Source organism: Streptopelia decaocto (assembly GCF_964273445.1).
Source record: "Streptopelia decaocto genome assembly, chromosome: 6".
In the NCBI taxonomy this organism is placed as follows: domain Eukaryota; kingdom Metazoa; phylum Chordata; class Aves; order Columbiformes; family Columbidae; genus Streptopelia; species Streptopelia decaocto.
In genome coordinates, this window is record NC_138660.1 from 48,193,150 (window position 1) to 48,206,037 (window position 12,888).

At 38.7% G+C, this 12,888-nt stretch overlaps 1 protein-coding gene across 1 annotated transcript in view; it reads left to right on the forward strand.

Moving 5' to 3' along the window:
• STK39 (serine/threonine kinase 39) overlaps positions 1-12,888 on the forward strand; it is a 102,540-nt gene that overhangs the window by 53,580 nt on the left and 36,072 nt on the right. The window contains exons 11-13 of the mRNA XM_082055655.1: positions 7,038-7,160; positions 7,289-7,321; positions 9,286-9,353. Of these exons, the coding sequence (XP_081911781.1) occupies positions 7,038-7,160; positions 7,289-7,321; positions 9,286-9,353 (224 nt within the window). The remainder of the gene's footprint in view (positions 1-7,037; positions 7,161-7,288; positions 7,322-9,285; positions 9,354-12,888) is intronic.

A 12,888-nucleotide genomic window follows, 5' to 3' on the forward strand; every position in this document is an offset into this window, starting at 1 on the left:
TAGTAACAAATTTAAACATGAGCTTCTTCAGCATTCTGTTCGTCCTCTTACCAGCACCAAGTACAGTGTCCGAGAAAAATATGCAGGTACTTAGAAAGCAATTAGCTGAGAGGAAAATTCACTAAAAGAGAAACTGGTCATGTTTTTAACAAAACCAGGACAGTGGGACTTGGGATACCCTCCGAGGCGCTCATCATGTTGCGTTGTCTCTCTGAATTTGCGTAGTAATATCTTTGCTGTTCGAAAAGATCTTGATGACGTTATTGCTGTCTGTGTCAGGGTTTAACACCAGCTGGTAACTAAGAACCACAATGCTCACTCATTCCTCCTCTCACCCCCTAAGAAGGGGAGAGAATCGAAAGGAAGGGGAGAAACTCATGGTTTGAGATAAAAACAGTTTAATAAGGCAACAAAATAATAATAATGTACTACTACTGTTATAATAATGTACTCAACTACTGCATTAATTTTTATATATACATATATATAAAATAAATTATACTTAGTGCAGTTCCTCATGAAACTCCAGCTGTGCTGAACAGGCAGTTGTGGAGAGGAGGGGACCGTGGTCCTGAACAGCTAATCCCAGTGAGACAAGAAAGGCCTAAGGGCCAACTGCAAAATGGCAGGATGGCAAAAGGGTGAACTAACAGTGAACTCCCAGCAGAACTAACCAAACTAAGCAGAAAATCTGAATGGAACTGAACTGGAACGAAACTGACTAGCTGGAAATGTCCACTCCAGTTATATACTGAGCATGACACGAAGGGTAAGGAATAGTTCATTGATCAATCTGAATGTCAGTCCAGGTGCCATCCTATCTGTGCCCCCTCCTACTACCAGTCTGCACCTGTCATTCACAAAGGCCAAGATATCAGCTAGTTCCCACGTTCCTTTCATACCAAATCCAAAGCAATAGAGAGCTACTAGAAGAAAAACATGAACTCTGACCCAGAGAAAAGCTGTGTTATCTCATTATTCTTACACTGAACCCAAACCAAAAGACACTGCTAGCTAAGAATAAAAGTTTTTAACTACATGGAAAATTAACTCAATTTCAGTCAAACCATCACACTCTGTTTGTGTGATGTCTTCAAATCTGTTGCTGTTTCTGTTAGATTTTCCATGGGTTCCTGCAGTGACCCAGTGGGGCTGAGATTATTGGCAAAGCACAGGTGAATACTTTGTGCAGGGGTGAACACAGCTTTCTATAACCTTCCATCAGTAGCCATCTGCTTTATCTTCTAGATAACAGTTGGGTGTTACATAGGCCATCAAGTCCCCATGAACTTTCCTCATTGTTTCTATGTAGTGTTTTTTGTGTTGGCCCATTGCAGCATTTTCTTTAACAAGCTGCAGCAGTAGCTTAAGCTTCCCACTGCCAAAGGAAAGGATTTGTAAGCTTTGCCATAGGGGACTGTGTTTTGATGGGAGAAAATGGGATAATCATTTCCCTCCGGCTCCCCTGATGGGCATACTGTAATGTTTTTGCTACAAATGCTTGACACCTGAGGTACAGATTCCTGTTGTTGCATTGTGCAATGTGAGTGCTTAACAGGCTACAGTTCAGTACATCTATGTATGTAACTATTCTTCAGCAAAATAATTCTGTGTGTTGCACACCCGTTCTTGTAAGTTGAAAGGAAACAATCAAAACAGTGAAGTATGTGAAAATGTCACCTCAAGAAACACTCTGTTTTCACCTTGATGAAGATGCATTTCAGAACATTTCTGGCAGTAGTGCCACTCTGTGATTGTTTATCTTTGTTCCTTTTTTTTTTTCTTCTTTTCCCAGACCTGTTATAATGGCTCTTAGTGTACTTGCTGGAAAACGTTTTTCCTGTGTTGAAGGTTGTTTAGGCCTGTAAGGACAAAAGGAATATAGAGATTTACCACACTCTGTGATGAACACTTCAAGAGTAATCCAAAAGGTTGGAAAGACTTGATTGTGATGAAGGAAAGATCTTCTGAAGATTTTAGTGTAGTGAAAAAAGCTTAGAGCAGAAGATAAATTGCATCCTAGCAAACTAGGACTTGCGGTAGCACAAAACACAAGTGTTTGGTGGCCAAAGACAAGTGTTTAAGAAGAATCTATTTCTTTAAGGCACAAAATTGCTTTAATTTTATCCCATGGTTATCAAAAGGTCCTAGGACTTCTAACATTATTCGAAGTCTTGATAAAGCAAACATGATGTGAAAATAGGATTACTAGAAATGGGGGAAGGATTGTCTTCATGCTTACTTTTTCTTTTCTAAGCAAAGATATAACTGGTCAGTGCTGGAGCTTACTGCTTGGATTGATTGGGAATGTTCTTTAAGTCATACAGATAATCATGGTCTAATAAATTGTATCAACATTGCAGTAGGTGCTGACCCCTTTAACTGAGTCATATATAATGTGGTGCTACTGTCGTCTCCAAACTCTGCAGTTGTCGTTACGGTGCTTAAACGCTTATCCTAGATGCATCCCTTCTGAAAACACAAATAATATGTTGATATAATACCAAACTGTTTTTTCCTGAAGTAAAATTGTACTTTTTAGTTGAATATTTGATACCAGTGTACCCATGCTATCAGATGTTTTTCTATGCTCCTGTTTCTGTGTCAAAACATGAAATAACACGCATAATGCTATTTATGTTTCTTGCATGAAGAAAAGAGGTATTTATATGAGGAAGTACCATATAAAAAAGGGTACTGGAAGCAGGTAGTTCAGTTTCCTCACCCCGGAAAATGTGGGCTGATACATAATGTTCATTGTATAAATGAATTAATGATGAAAAATCTGCAAAGATACTTAGGAGAAAGTTTATTTTATGCTGAAAAGCCAACAATATATGTATAGTGTTTGCACATAGGAAAAAAAATACTGAGCTTAATACTGAAAGGATAGTCTTGGGGCTGACTAAAACAAGAAGGAATGATAAAAGATTGTGTGACAGATTTAAAGAACTTAAACTAACATGCACGGGAAAGGGATTGAAGACAAATGTATGCTGTGTCTGGATATATTTGCTCCCTGTTCATATTTACGTCTGCATCACTTTTTGGGGAATTGACATTGCTTTCTTACCACAGATGATTGGGGCAACTACTGAAAATTATATTCCAGCACCTCCTCTTGTGCTGGCTCCAGTGCTTGTGCTAGCTCATGATCAGCTAAATTAAAAAGCTGATTTGGCTACAGGCTGTTTTCTGTGTTAATTTTTCAACTGAGTCATCTACACAGCTGTAAGAGCACAAACGAAGGCTTAAGGAGAGTTGGTGTGGCAGATTGTGCACTCCAATTTTGATGCTGCATTGTAAGGGCTTTAGAGTACGTGGTTCTGAGGATCCTGAGGGATTGCTGCTGCCAAAACAAGATGATCCAACTTCCCTTTCACTGCCCCTTTTGTTTCTGCCTCTTTGCTTACAGTCTTTGCTGTTTGACCTCAAGATGGGCTGAGGTAACCCACAAGTCTTGCAAAAAACTTGTTTAGAAAAGAAAAAAAAAAAAAGACTGGTTTTTCTCCCAGGCAGGTGGGTTGCTCACTGTACAACCAGGTACATTCCACTGCAGCCCTGATGAATGTCTCAGGATTGTCTCTTATCACAAGAGCAGACTAGTAGATTGTCTCAGTTGTCTTATCCCTATAAAGTGGATCTCTGTGGCAAATTTAAAGCCTAAAAAGCGTTAGCTCTATAATGTAGGTTTCATTCCTTTACTTCTTGTGTATTTTTGCTTTTTATTAATTTGAGCTGAATATGGTAAAATGCTAACTGTCTCCTGAAATACCTTACGTGTGTTACCTCCTATATGCTCTGGAAAAGACAGTAGAAAATCTAAAGGGAAGCAGTGCTGTACTATTAATAGTATCAAGTCTGTTATGATACATTTCAGTTACAACAGAAATTTAAGCTAATATGTTTCCATCCAATATGTGATATTAGAGTTGTGCAGGTTTATGATGAAGAGACAATTATTTTATTTGCAGACCTGGTGCGCTGCTCTTGCGCTGTCCTGCACCAAGGGTCCATGCCCTCCCTGTGTGACTGAGTCTTTGTGGCTTCAAGCAGAACTGAGCCTGAGCAAAGTCACTGTTAATCAAAAATTGTGCAAATTAATTTGCTAAGTAATGCAAGTGTTAAGCACACTTACCAATAAAAAGGAGTCATAGACAAAAACTTCACATTTTTGGAGGTTGGATAGGTTTGGTACTTTGCTATAGCTGAAATTATTCTTTCTTTCCTGTGAATGTGTGTGCAGGTGGGAAACAAAGTACAACAAAGTACAAGTCTAAACTTTTGTTTTTTCTGTCTTCAGACACCTTTCAAGAAAATAATTTAATTGAACACGACACTTTATTTTGCAGAAATTTACTCTCTTTTCCCTGAGCCATTTGTTTATTGCTTATTAAATGGCAATCTATTGAAAAACTTGAAATGCACTCCATCTTCATCAGTAGAGCTTTCTCCCATAACTCTCTGCCAGCTCCATTAAAATCATTCTAGTTAGAATAAGTCTTCAGAACAGCTGAAAATGGGTGCAGAAGAGGTGCTGATTAGTGCATAACGTAGTGTGTGAGTGTGTCTTTAAACTATTCTGTTCTGTTTGAAAAGTGTGCTGTTGGTTGTGGCTAATGTCCTCTCATAGTTTTGTGTATTACTGTTGGGAGAATGCTTGTGCTGTTAAACAAAATCTTATGTCAGGTCTGTACCTTGAAGGATCACAAATGATACCCACAAGCACCAGGCAAATTGCCTGCTGTGTTACCTTGTATCTGTGCTAATCCCTGATGATAGAGACAGTAAGAGACCATTGATTGTGCCTGGGCTGATTGCAGCTGAGAAATTGCGGTGCTATTGCTTCTGTTGATTTTTGCTTGGTTCTCCCAACCACACAGAAGCTTCTTTTACCAAGCTTTGAGGCAGCCAGAGCTAAAATGGGTGTGTTAGGAGCCTGGTATGGGAAATGGGGGAAGTAGTACAGAATTTATCCCTCAGGTGATGGAGCAGGGTGTTCCCCCCACGTCCTGCATAGGTTTCCCCTCTTCTCCATTTCAAAGGAGCACAAAATACAGTGAAGCTGAGTAGAACACTCTTATTTGGGCATGCAGGGAAGAAGTGTAATGGAGGAATTTCATGAGGACTGAAGAAGGGTACATAAATGTGCTGAGGTTGTGGAAACTTCACTACTTTCTGTAGTTTAGTCTTATATGTGCAAAAAGGAAGGGAGAGGAGCAGATGGGTGTTGAAGGAAGGAAGAGTGCAGACAGACACCAAGATACCTACTTGTGTATATACAAGGTTTTGAACGAAGGCTCCTAAGTTCTTGTTGTTGTGGTGTCAGGCCAGCCAGCTCCAAATTGTGCTTGGTCCAAATCCAGTAGAGAAATAGCTTAAGTGCCCAGCTCTCTAAGAACAGCCACTTTAGAAAAAATGTATTCATGTCGCATCTCCCAGCTTTCTAGAAGCTCATGAGCTCAAACTTCTAGTGTCTTATACTGCTTTCATGCCACACGTATCTTACTGAAGTACTACCTAATGGGATTTAGAAGCAGCTGGGATCTGTCACACACTGTATCTCTCCCCACATTGTGGTTTGCAGCAACTGGACGGAGTTAGGGCAAGGTTAATACGAGTTCATTCTTTGTTTAGGTTTCATTATTTTGAAAAAAAAAAAAAAAGTAATTTTTCTAGTACGAAATAACTTTTTTTTTTTTTCTTTTTTTACACACCTTCCTGTTTGGTGAGGTAGCTGTGCTGGCAGAATGGGTTTCCATCACCGTCATCAACCACCAGAACAGTAGAACCAAGTTAATCAGTGCTCAGTATTCTTCAGTGCGAGACATTAAAACACCGCAGGGACAGGAATCTGTGAAACCAGAGTTGAACCAGGCTCTTATATTTTACTCTGGATACTGGCAAACAGGATATACAATTTTGAGCTGAGACCATCTATTTCATAATCTTTTTTTTTTAAAGTTATTTTTATAAGGTGTCTTCTCCAGCTGTTGTTCTTGGCCTGAAACTGATTTTCTGCCTAGTTCTCCCTTTTGTGTGCTGTGAACATTGAATGCTTTTTTCCTTTCCTTTTCCAGCCTGTACTAATGTACAGGCTGCTTTCCTGAATAACTTTTTTCCTTTTTTATAATTCAAAAGGATACGCTTTAAGCCTTACAAATGTATAGTGCTGGGGAGCTCACCTGTATGAGCATTTGAAGATGTGCAGTGGGAACTGTATATTGGTTCAGTAATGTGAAATAATTAGAGAAACTGATTCTCATCTAAACACCAGTGGGGCTGCTGCTTATTGTGCTGTGCTTCCAGCCGTCTCACGAGTCTCATAAATGCAGGCCAAGGTGTGAGAAGAATTGTTGGATGTTCTTTTGTTTTGCTCAAGTAGGCTAAATGTGATCCAGGGAAAACAAATGTGTTGTCAGGCTCTGAAAAAGAGCAACATGTGATCAGAAAAGTATTTGATTTTCAGACTTAGCTGCTGGATACTCCTGTTAAGCCTCATTAGACTGTTTGATCTACAGGAGTTTGCCCAGATAGTTTGGTGTGGCGTGTGCCTGTCTACCTTCTCAGGTTGCATATGGCTCCTTTTTTTTTTTTTTTTAATAGGGATACTTCTACTTTTAAAGTATTCATAGTGCCTTTATAGATTGTAAAGCTTCTTAGCAGAACAATTAAAGTTTGTAAGACTTGTGTCCCAAGGACAAACTTGCCTGTGTAACTTTTGCTTCCCTGAATAGCTTCCTTTCATTTACAGCGTTAGTTCATAGTAAGCAGTTGTTATCTACCTGAGTTTATTCCTAAGCAGTTGTAAAATATATCCAAACCCCATTTTCCTGTATGAATTTTGCATAGCTTAGCTGTTCCACTGGCTTAAGGATGACCCCGAGATCAGATATCATTCCAATATGCCAATGACTCCTCCAGCAAAGTAATGAAAACATATACAATAAAAATAAAGAAGAACTGCTCATTAACCAGAACACTTACTAAAAACTAAATATGTATGTGTAATGCTGAACACTTAATATTTTTGGTAGGTCAGACGAGTTCCAGGTTCCAGTGGTCACCTCCATAAAACAGAAGATGGGGACTGGGAATGGAGTGATGATGAAATGGATGAGAAGAGTGAGGAAGGCAAGGCTGCTGTTTCTCAGGAAAAGGTAACTTTTGTTTGTGCCAAGACGTTTACGCTCTATAAAATATTCTGTATTAATGTTAATTATTAGTATTTCTGGATCTGTAATGCATAAAGCTGCATAGCTCATATCTCATTACATTTGTTTTCCAGTCACGAAGGGTGAAAGAAGAGGAGAGCACAGAGGTAAAAATATCTTTATAATTTTCTTTCAAGTGTTTGAGTGAAGGGATTTCTTTTTTCATTTCTGTTGTTAGAAATGTGAATTGAGGCAGGAGTGTTGTTCTGCAGCCTTGTGAAGTACTGGTGAAGATAGAGCTGTATGCAGGTGGGCCTGTAACAATTGAGCACACATGGGATAAAATGGGTAGGAAATTTAAAGTCATCTTACGTTTTTGCCCAGGAGAATTGGTTGAGATAGGTAATGTGCTTGTTTTTAATGAATCTCCATAACTGGATCACACTAATTGTTGTCTTTTTGTCAGAGTAATGATGACTGTTTTGGAGTAGCCACAAGGTCTCAAAATAATTTTCATTCTCAGGACTCATATCGTGCCATGTAGCTTGTAACTGAAATGGTTTATCCTGTATACAGTAAAATAGTTCAGTACTGTGGCATAGTAGGTTAACTCAGAGAAATAAAATACCATATTGAGTTTCATGGCCCTATGCTGAGAGTGTGGGTAGCATCACTGCTATAAATTATTGCTTAACAGGATTACTGGCTTACAGCCAAAGTGCTTTTTTAAAGATGTCTGTTCCTTGGGTGGGTGACACTTGCTGCTTCCCCTGTGATTTTAGATTCTGTCCTTTTCATTGGTGTCATAGAAATTTTCTAAAAGACTAACAGCTTCCTGCCATGTTTGGTCCTGTTAGCTTCTGGGATGACCCAAGTCTTCCCATTGCAGAGCTAGTTTACATAGTGCTTTAGCATCTGAGATGTCTTATGGAAGCTGAGTACAAAAAGAAGACTTTTTCAGGCAGTCTTTTTATGTCTTAGAAACTCAGAGTTCTGCAGTTTGGGACTCAGTTTATACAGGTAACTAGGTAACTCTTTTATTATGAGTTTTTTAGTTTATGGAGGAGAAAATGTCTCTGCTTGAAGTCTTCTGTTGATTTTTGTTTTCCTAATGCTCCAGAAGATGATTTGGAACTGAGACTAGTGCAGCTTGTCACTGTTGGTGTATGCCTGTTGGTCTTTGGGCTGTACATCCCTGTACACTGAAATAGAAGGTCTGTTGAAGATGCAGAAATAATAGTAATGGTTTATATGAATGGAAGGAACTTAATTAAAGTAGGAAAAAAAGTATGCTCCCCTTCTAGTGAGTGAATGATTTTCCAAATATTCGTTAATTTTTGTTTAAAATACACAGATAATAAAATACAGATGTTGTGTAACACTTTCTTTTTAAGTAACTTTAATGTGAAAAACTGTTGGAAAACAATCAAACGGGATTTGTGATGCAAGTCTTTCTTTTGAGAGGGCTTGACTGTAACCTTTGAACAGGCTTCTGTGAGTCCTGACAATATACGAAGTTTGGTATGAAAACATGTAGGGTAGAGGACCCTGAGGTACGCTCTATGTAAGATACACTTTTGCTTGACACTTCATATAAATGTTAGTTGAGGGCTGGGGAGGGGTATCATAGTGTGAGAGTGGAGCGGTAGTGTGAAAGATATCAGTAGTCATGATTTTTATATGTGAAAGACATTCTCGGAGCTGTGATGCCCGCTTTGGTATGCTACTATTAATACTTCTTTGCAGATGAGTAGATTCAGGACTTCCTTAGCAACTAAAACTGTTACACAAAAATAATGTGAGTAGTAAGCTTGGTATTCTCACTGTGTGCATATTATTTAATAGGTTATTGAAGCTTTGATGCAAGGTGGATTGAAAGCTCTCACACTCAGTGCTTTAGTGTAGGCCTTATCATTTGTATCTCTGTAATTGAAAGATGGCAGTTTGATATCAGCTGTATCTTAGGCTGTGTTACTGGAAGTGTTCAAAAGGCTTTTGAGAGTTAGAGGATGTGCAAAATATTCTGTGCTAACTTCAAGCTGTTAGTATGGCAAGTATTTCAGGATATTTTTCTTTTTTTCTTTGGCATCCATTATAAGCCTTTTTGCCTTTTTTTTTTTTTTTTTAATAGTCTCAGCCTGCTGTTAGTGACGAATCCAGTGAAGTTCCATGTGCAGTGAATCTTGTCTTAAGATTAAGGTAAGAGATTCTTCTAGTTATTTTACCATTCCTTTTTAGTTGTCCGTATTATTCTTGATCTCCCTCATTACTTTCATAATATTAACATAAAGTAAATGTTAACATCTTTAATCTCCCAGTATGACCAGTATGAATAGTGTTTCTGTGACTAATTGCTGTCTTTTAATTGCTTACTGAAGTACTGTAAAATGAAAAGCAGAATATGAATGTGGCTTCAGGCTAAGTGTACCCGTCATTAAGTATTTTCTTTCTTTTTTTCTCCTTGCAATGCAGGATCACAGTGAGAGATTTTTAATGAGTTTCTTTCACACTTCAGCAGTCAGCCTCTGACAGAAATAAACCGTAGCTGCATTACAACTTGCCTACTCAAAACGTTTTTCACTGGCAAGTTTGATCAGTCACTGTGGAGAAGCGACAGATATTTTAGAAAATGGATACAAATATGTTGTCTGACTTCAATTTATACATAGTTAAAGTGAGTCAGATTACATTTAATTAAAATCAGTTTATAACAAAGATTTGAATTGTTTAGTTATGCGGTCCAGTTCCTGGATAAAAGTATTGTTTCGTAAGAAGCTTTGGTAACTTTTTATGTATTTACAGCCATTTTCCTTAAATGACTTAGTTAAGAAACTTAATGCTACCTCCTTTAAAACTTGTTTGCATCCAGTTTGTATTGACGAGATATCTGTGAGAAGCTGTAAACTTTTAATTATTGCTATGGGAAAGAGTTAAATGTTATGGGTTTTTTATGCCAACAAAAAGATAAAAAGACAAACAGAGAAATATTTACAAACCTACAACCAGTATTTTAGAAAGAAATAGCAGATTTATGCATAAAAAGTAGCTTCGAAACAGTAACATCAAAAACTGATATTAATCAGGAAAAAAAATCTACACAGAACGAATGTCAGGTTCCAAAATCTATTATCTTCCCTTTTCTTTGACTACAGATCTAGTGACAGCCGCAAAGAACTGCATGGCTGCCAAAGGTTATTTACAGAAGGGAGGAGTAATAAATTTTATGGTGGGGAGAGAAAAGACTTAGAGATTATTTGGAATCGGTTTAGTTGTCCAATTTACATAACTGCCCAGTTATGCTATCAATATTCTTTTTCATCTCTCTGCTGACAGACAGGTAGATGAAACCATTTGCAAAGCAGACCAATTTATATTTCGATGTCGATGTGCTAGTGAGGTGCTCTGGGTATTTTTAAATTACAATGAAACCTATAGAGTGATTAACTTCCACCCAATTACTTGCAGTGGTGCCATATCCACAGGGCAAACATTTTAGTCCTGCAAGTACAGTGAAATGTCAGGGATTATGCTTTCAGTTTTCTGCAGCTCTTAAGCCAGAAGTGGAGGAAGATTGATCCTAGGAGACTTGAGTTTCCAAGTTCGTGCTTGCATTATGAACTTTTGTTCTTGTTAAGAATCCTCTTAATTCATGAGTGAAAAAATTCCCTCTCCCACCTCTGTAAAAGCAAGTCTATAGTAACTGGATTATTGTGTTACAATTCTGAAGGTTTAGATGGTCAACAGGAAGGAAACATGAATTTCAGTTTTAGGAACCAGAAACTTTCCTTTAAACAAAACAAAATTATCTTTAACAGCAAAAACACTCTGGGGCCTGGAAACACTGTTGGTGGTCTCTTGGGGGGGAAAAAAAATCTGATGCGTAATTTTGCAGAGTGAATTTTGTTAATTTAAGCTGACCTACTTTTGAGGGAAGAATGCTCTGCAGTGCAAACTTCTGGCCCCATGTGATCTCTGGCTGTGTCCTGCCTCAGTGGTAGGAGGTGAGCTGAGTTATGAATCTTTGCACTGTGTGTCTGGCTTTCCCTCTGATGGAAACCTGAGCATGTGAGCAGGGGCAGAGCTGGCACAGAATCAGTGTGGCTGGGGGCAATATAGGAGTGTGTGGTACACCAAGCAGCATCCTTTAGTTGGGACTTTGCAAAGTGGGTATCTGAGAACAAGGGCTACAAGCTCCCTACACCTCTGCCAAGTGGTGTAGATTCATAGTTAGTACTTAAGCATTTCTTTATATTTGCTACTTTAAAGGCAAAAGTTATTTTGTTAATGGAACATTCACAGAAATTCAGGGCAGCCACTGGGTGGCTGCTGTATCTGTTGTATTTAGCAAGGTATCTGTGATGGCTTTTGAACAGTTGTGCTTCCTCTTCATTGCTGACCCCAAGAGGGGAACAGCCAAGGCTGCTGTGAGCATGGCAGGGCTGTGCTGCCTGCTGAACACTTGTCAAGAATTATATTCGTATGTCTTATTCTTCAGTAGATCAACAGAAACCGTATTTGGGAAAAGGAGCTGATGATTATTTGTTAACTTTTACCCATGGAGAGTTAGCTTATTCGCCTGTCAGTGTCAAGTATCTGTCAGTATATTCTGTTAACAGCTTTTCATCTTTGACCTTATTCTAGGCACATTAATGGGGGCCCTGGCCTGACAGTTAATGGTTGCAGCCGAGAGCAGAGACCTCCTGGGTTCTGCATTTTTGGGTCCAGATCTAGCTGCAGTGAGCAAATTCAGAAAAGCCAGCTCTGGAGAAATAGTGGCCGTGGTAACAGTGTAGTGCTGCTTTAGGGATACAGCACTAAGAGTCTTCCTCCCCAGCCCCAAAGAGACTCGATACTTGGAACTTACCACTCTGCTAAATAAAGGCCAGAGTAGGTTTGAGGCTGGCATTCTGGTGGAGTATTGACAAGCTTGTACCACACCAGGTAATGTAAGTGACAAGCTACAGAGATGCTCTTTTGGGAAGACAGTAATGTTCAGAATATTAAAGTGTTAGTGCTTAGACTATTGCTGTAATCTGTTTTGCCCTAATTCAACTATTTTTTCTGTTTTGTTAGCAGGGCAGTTGAATGGGGTTCCTTCATAAAAGGCTGAAAAATAAGTTTCCTGCATCAGAGGATGTAAACTGGGAGGTGTTGAGTCACTCAGGGTCAGTCCTGGGTCACAGAGGAAGTTGCCCTCCAGTTGCATTCCAGCTGTCCTTATGCTGGGATCACTGCAGAATTAATGAGTTTACATTCAGGGCAGCTGTATATGGAAAAAGATGCTCTGGCCCCTAACTGCTCTCTTTTATTGTAATTAATTTACCAAGAAAATATTTTTTGAGCATCTGAAAGTAAAAATACTGCTAGGTCTGGCATTTGTAATGAATAAAAGTGGTGTAGATTACTTGTTTTGTGTCACGCAACAGTCCTTTGGGATTGTAAAGTAGTAAACAGCTAATATCCCCACAAGGGTTTCTGCATTTATCCACCTCTACCGCAGATTTTAAAATATTCTGTTGATGTCTTTTGGTGAATTGATCATTAAGTCATATAGCTGATAGAGATTTGAGCACATCAGAAGGTTTTTATGGGATTTGTTAAAATGAACCGTAAGTTGTGAACCCTATTATTATGTAGCAAGTTAGCTACAGTACAAGGATAGAAACAATTTCCTGTGATGCTTCATCTACTACTATTATATAGCTTTTAAAGTATGGCTTGATATTCAGATAAA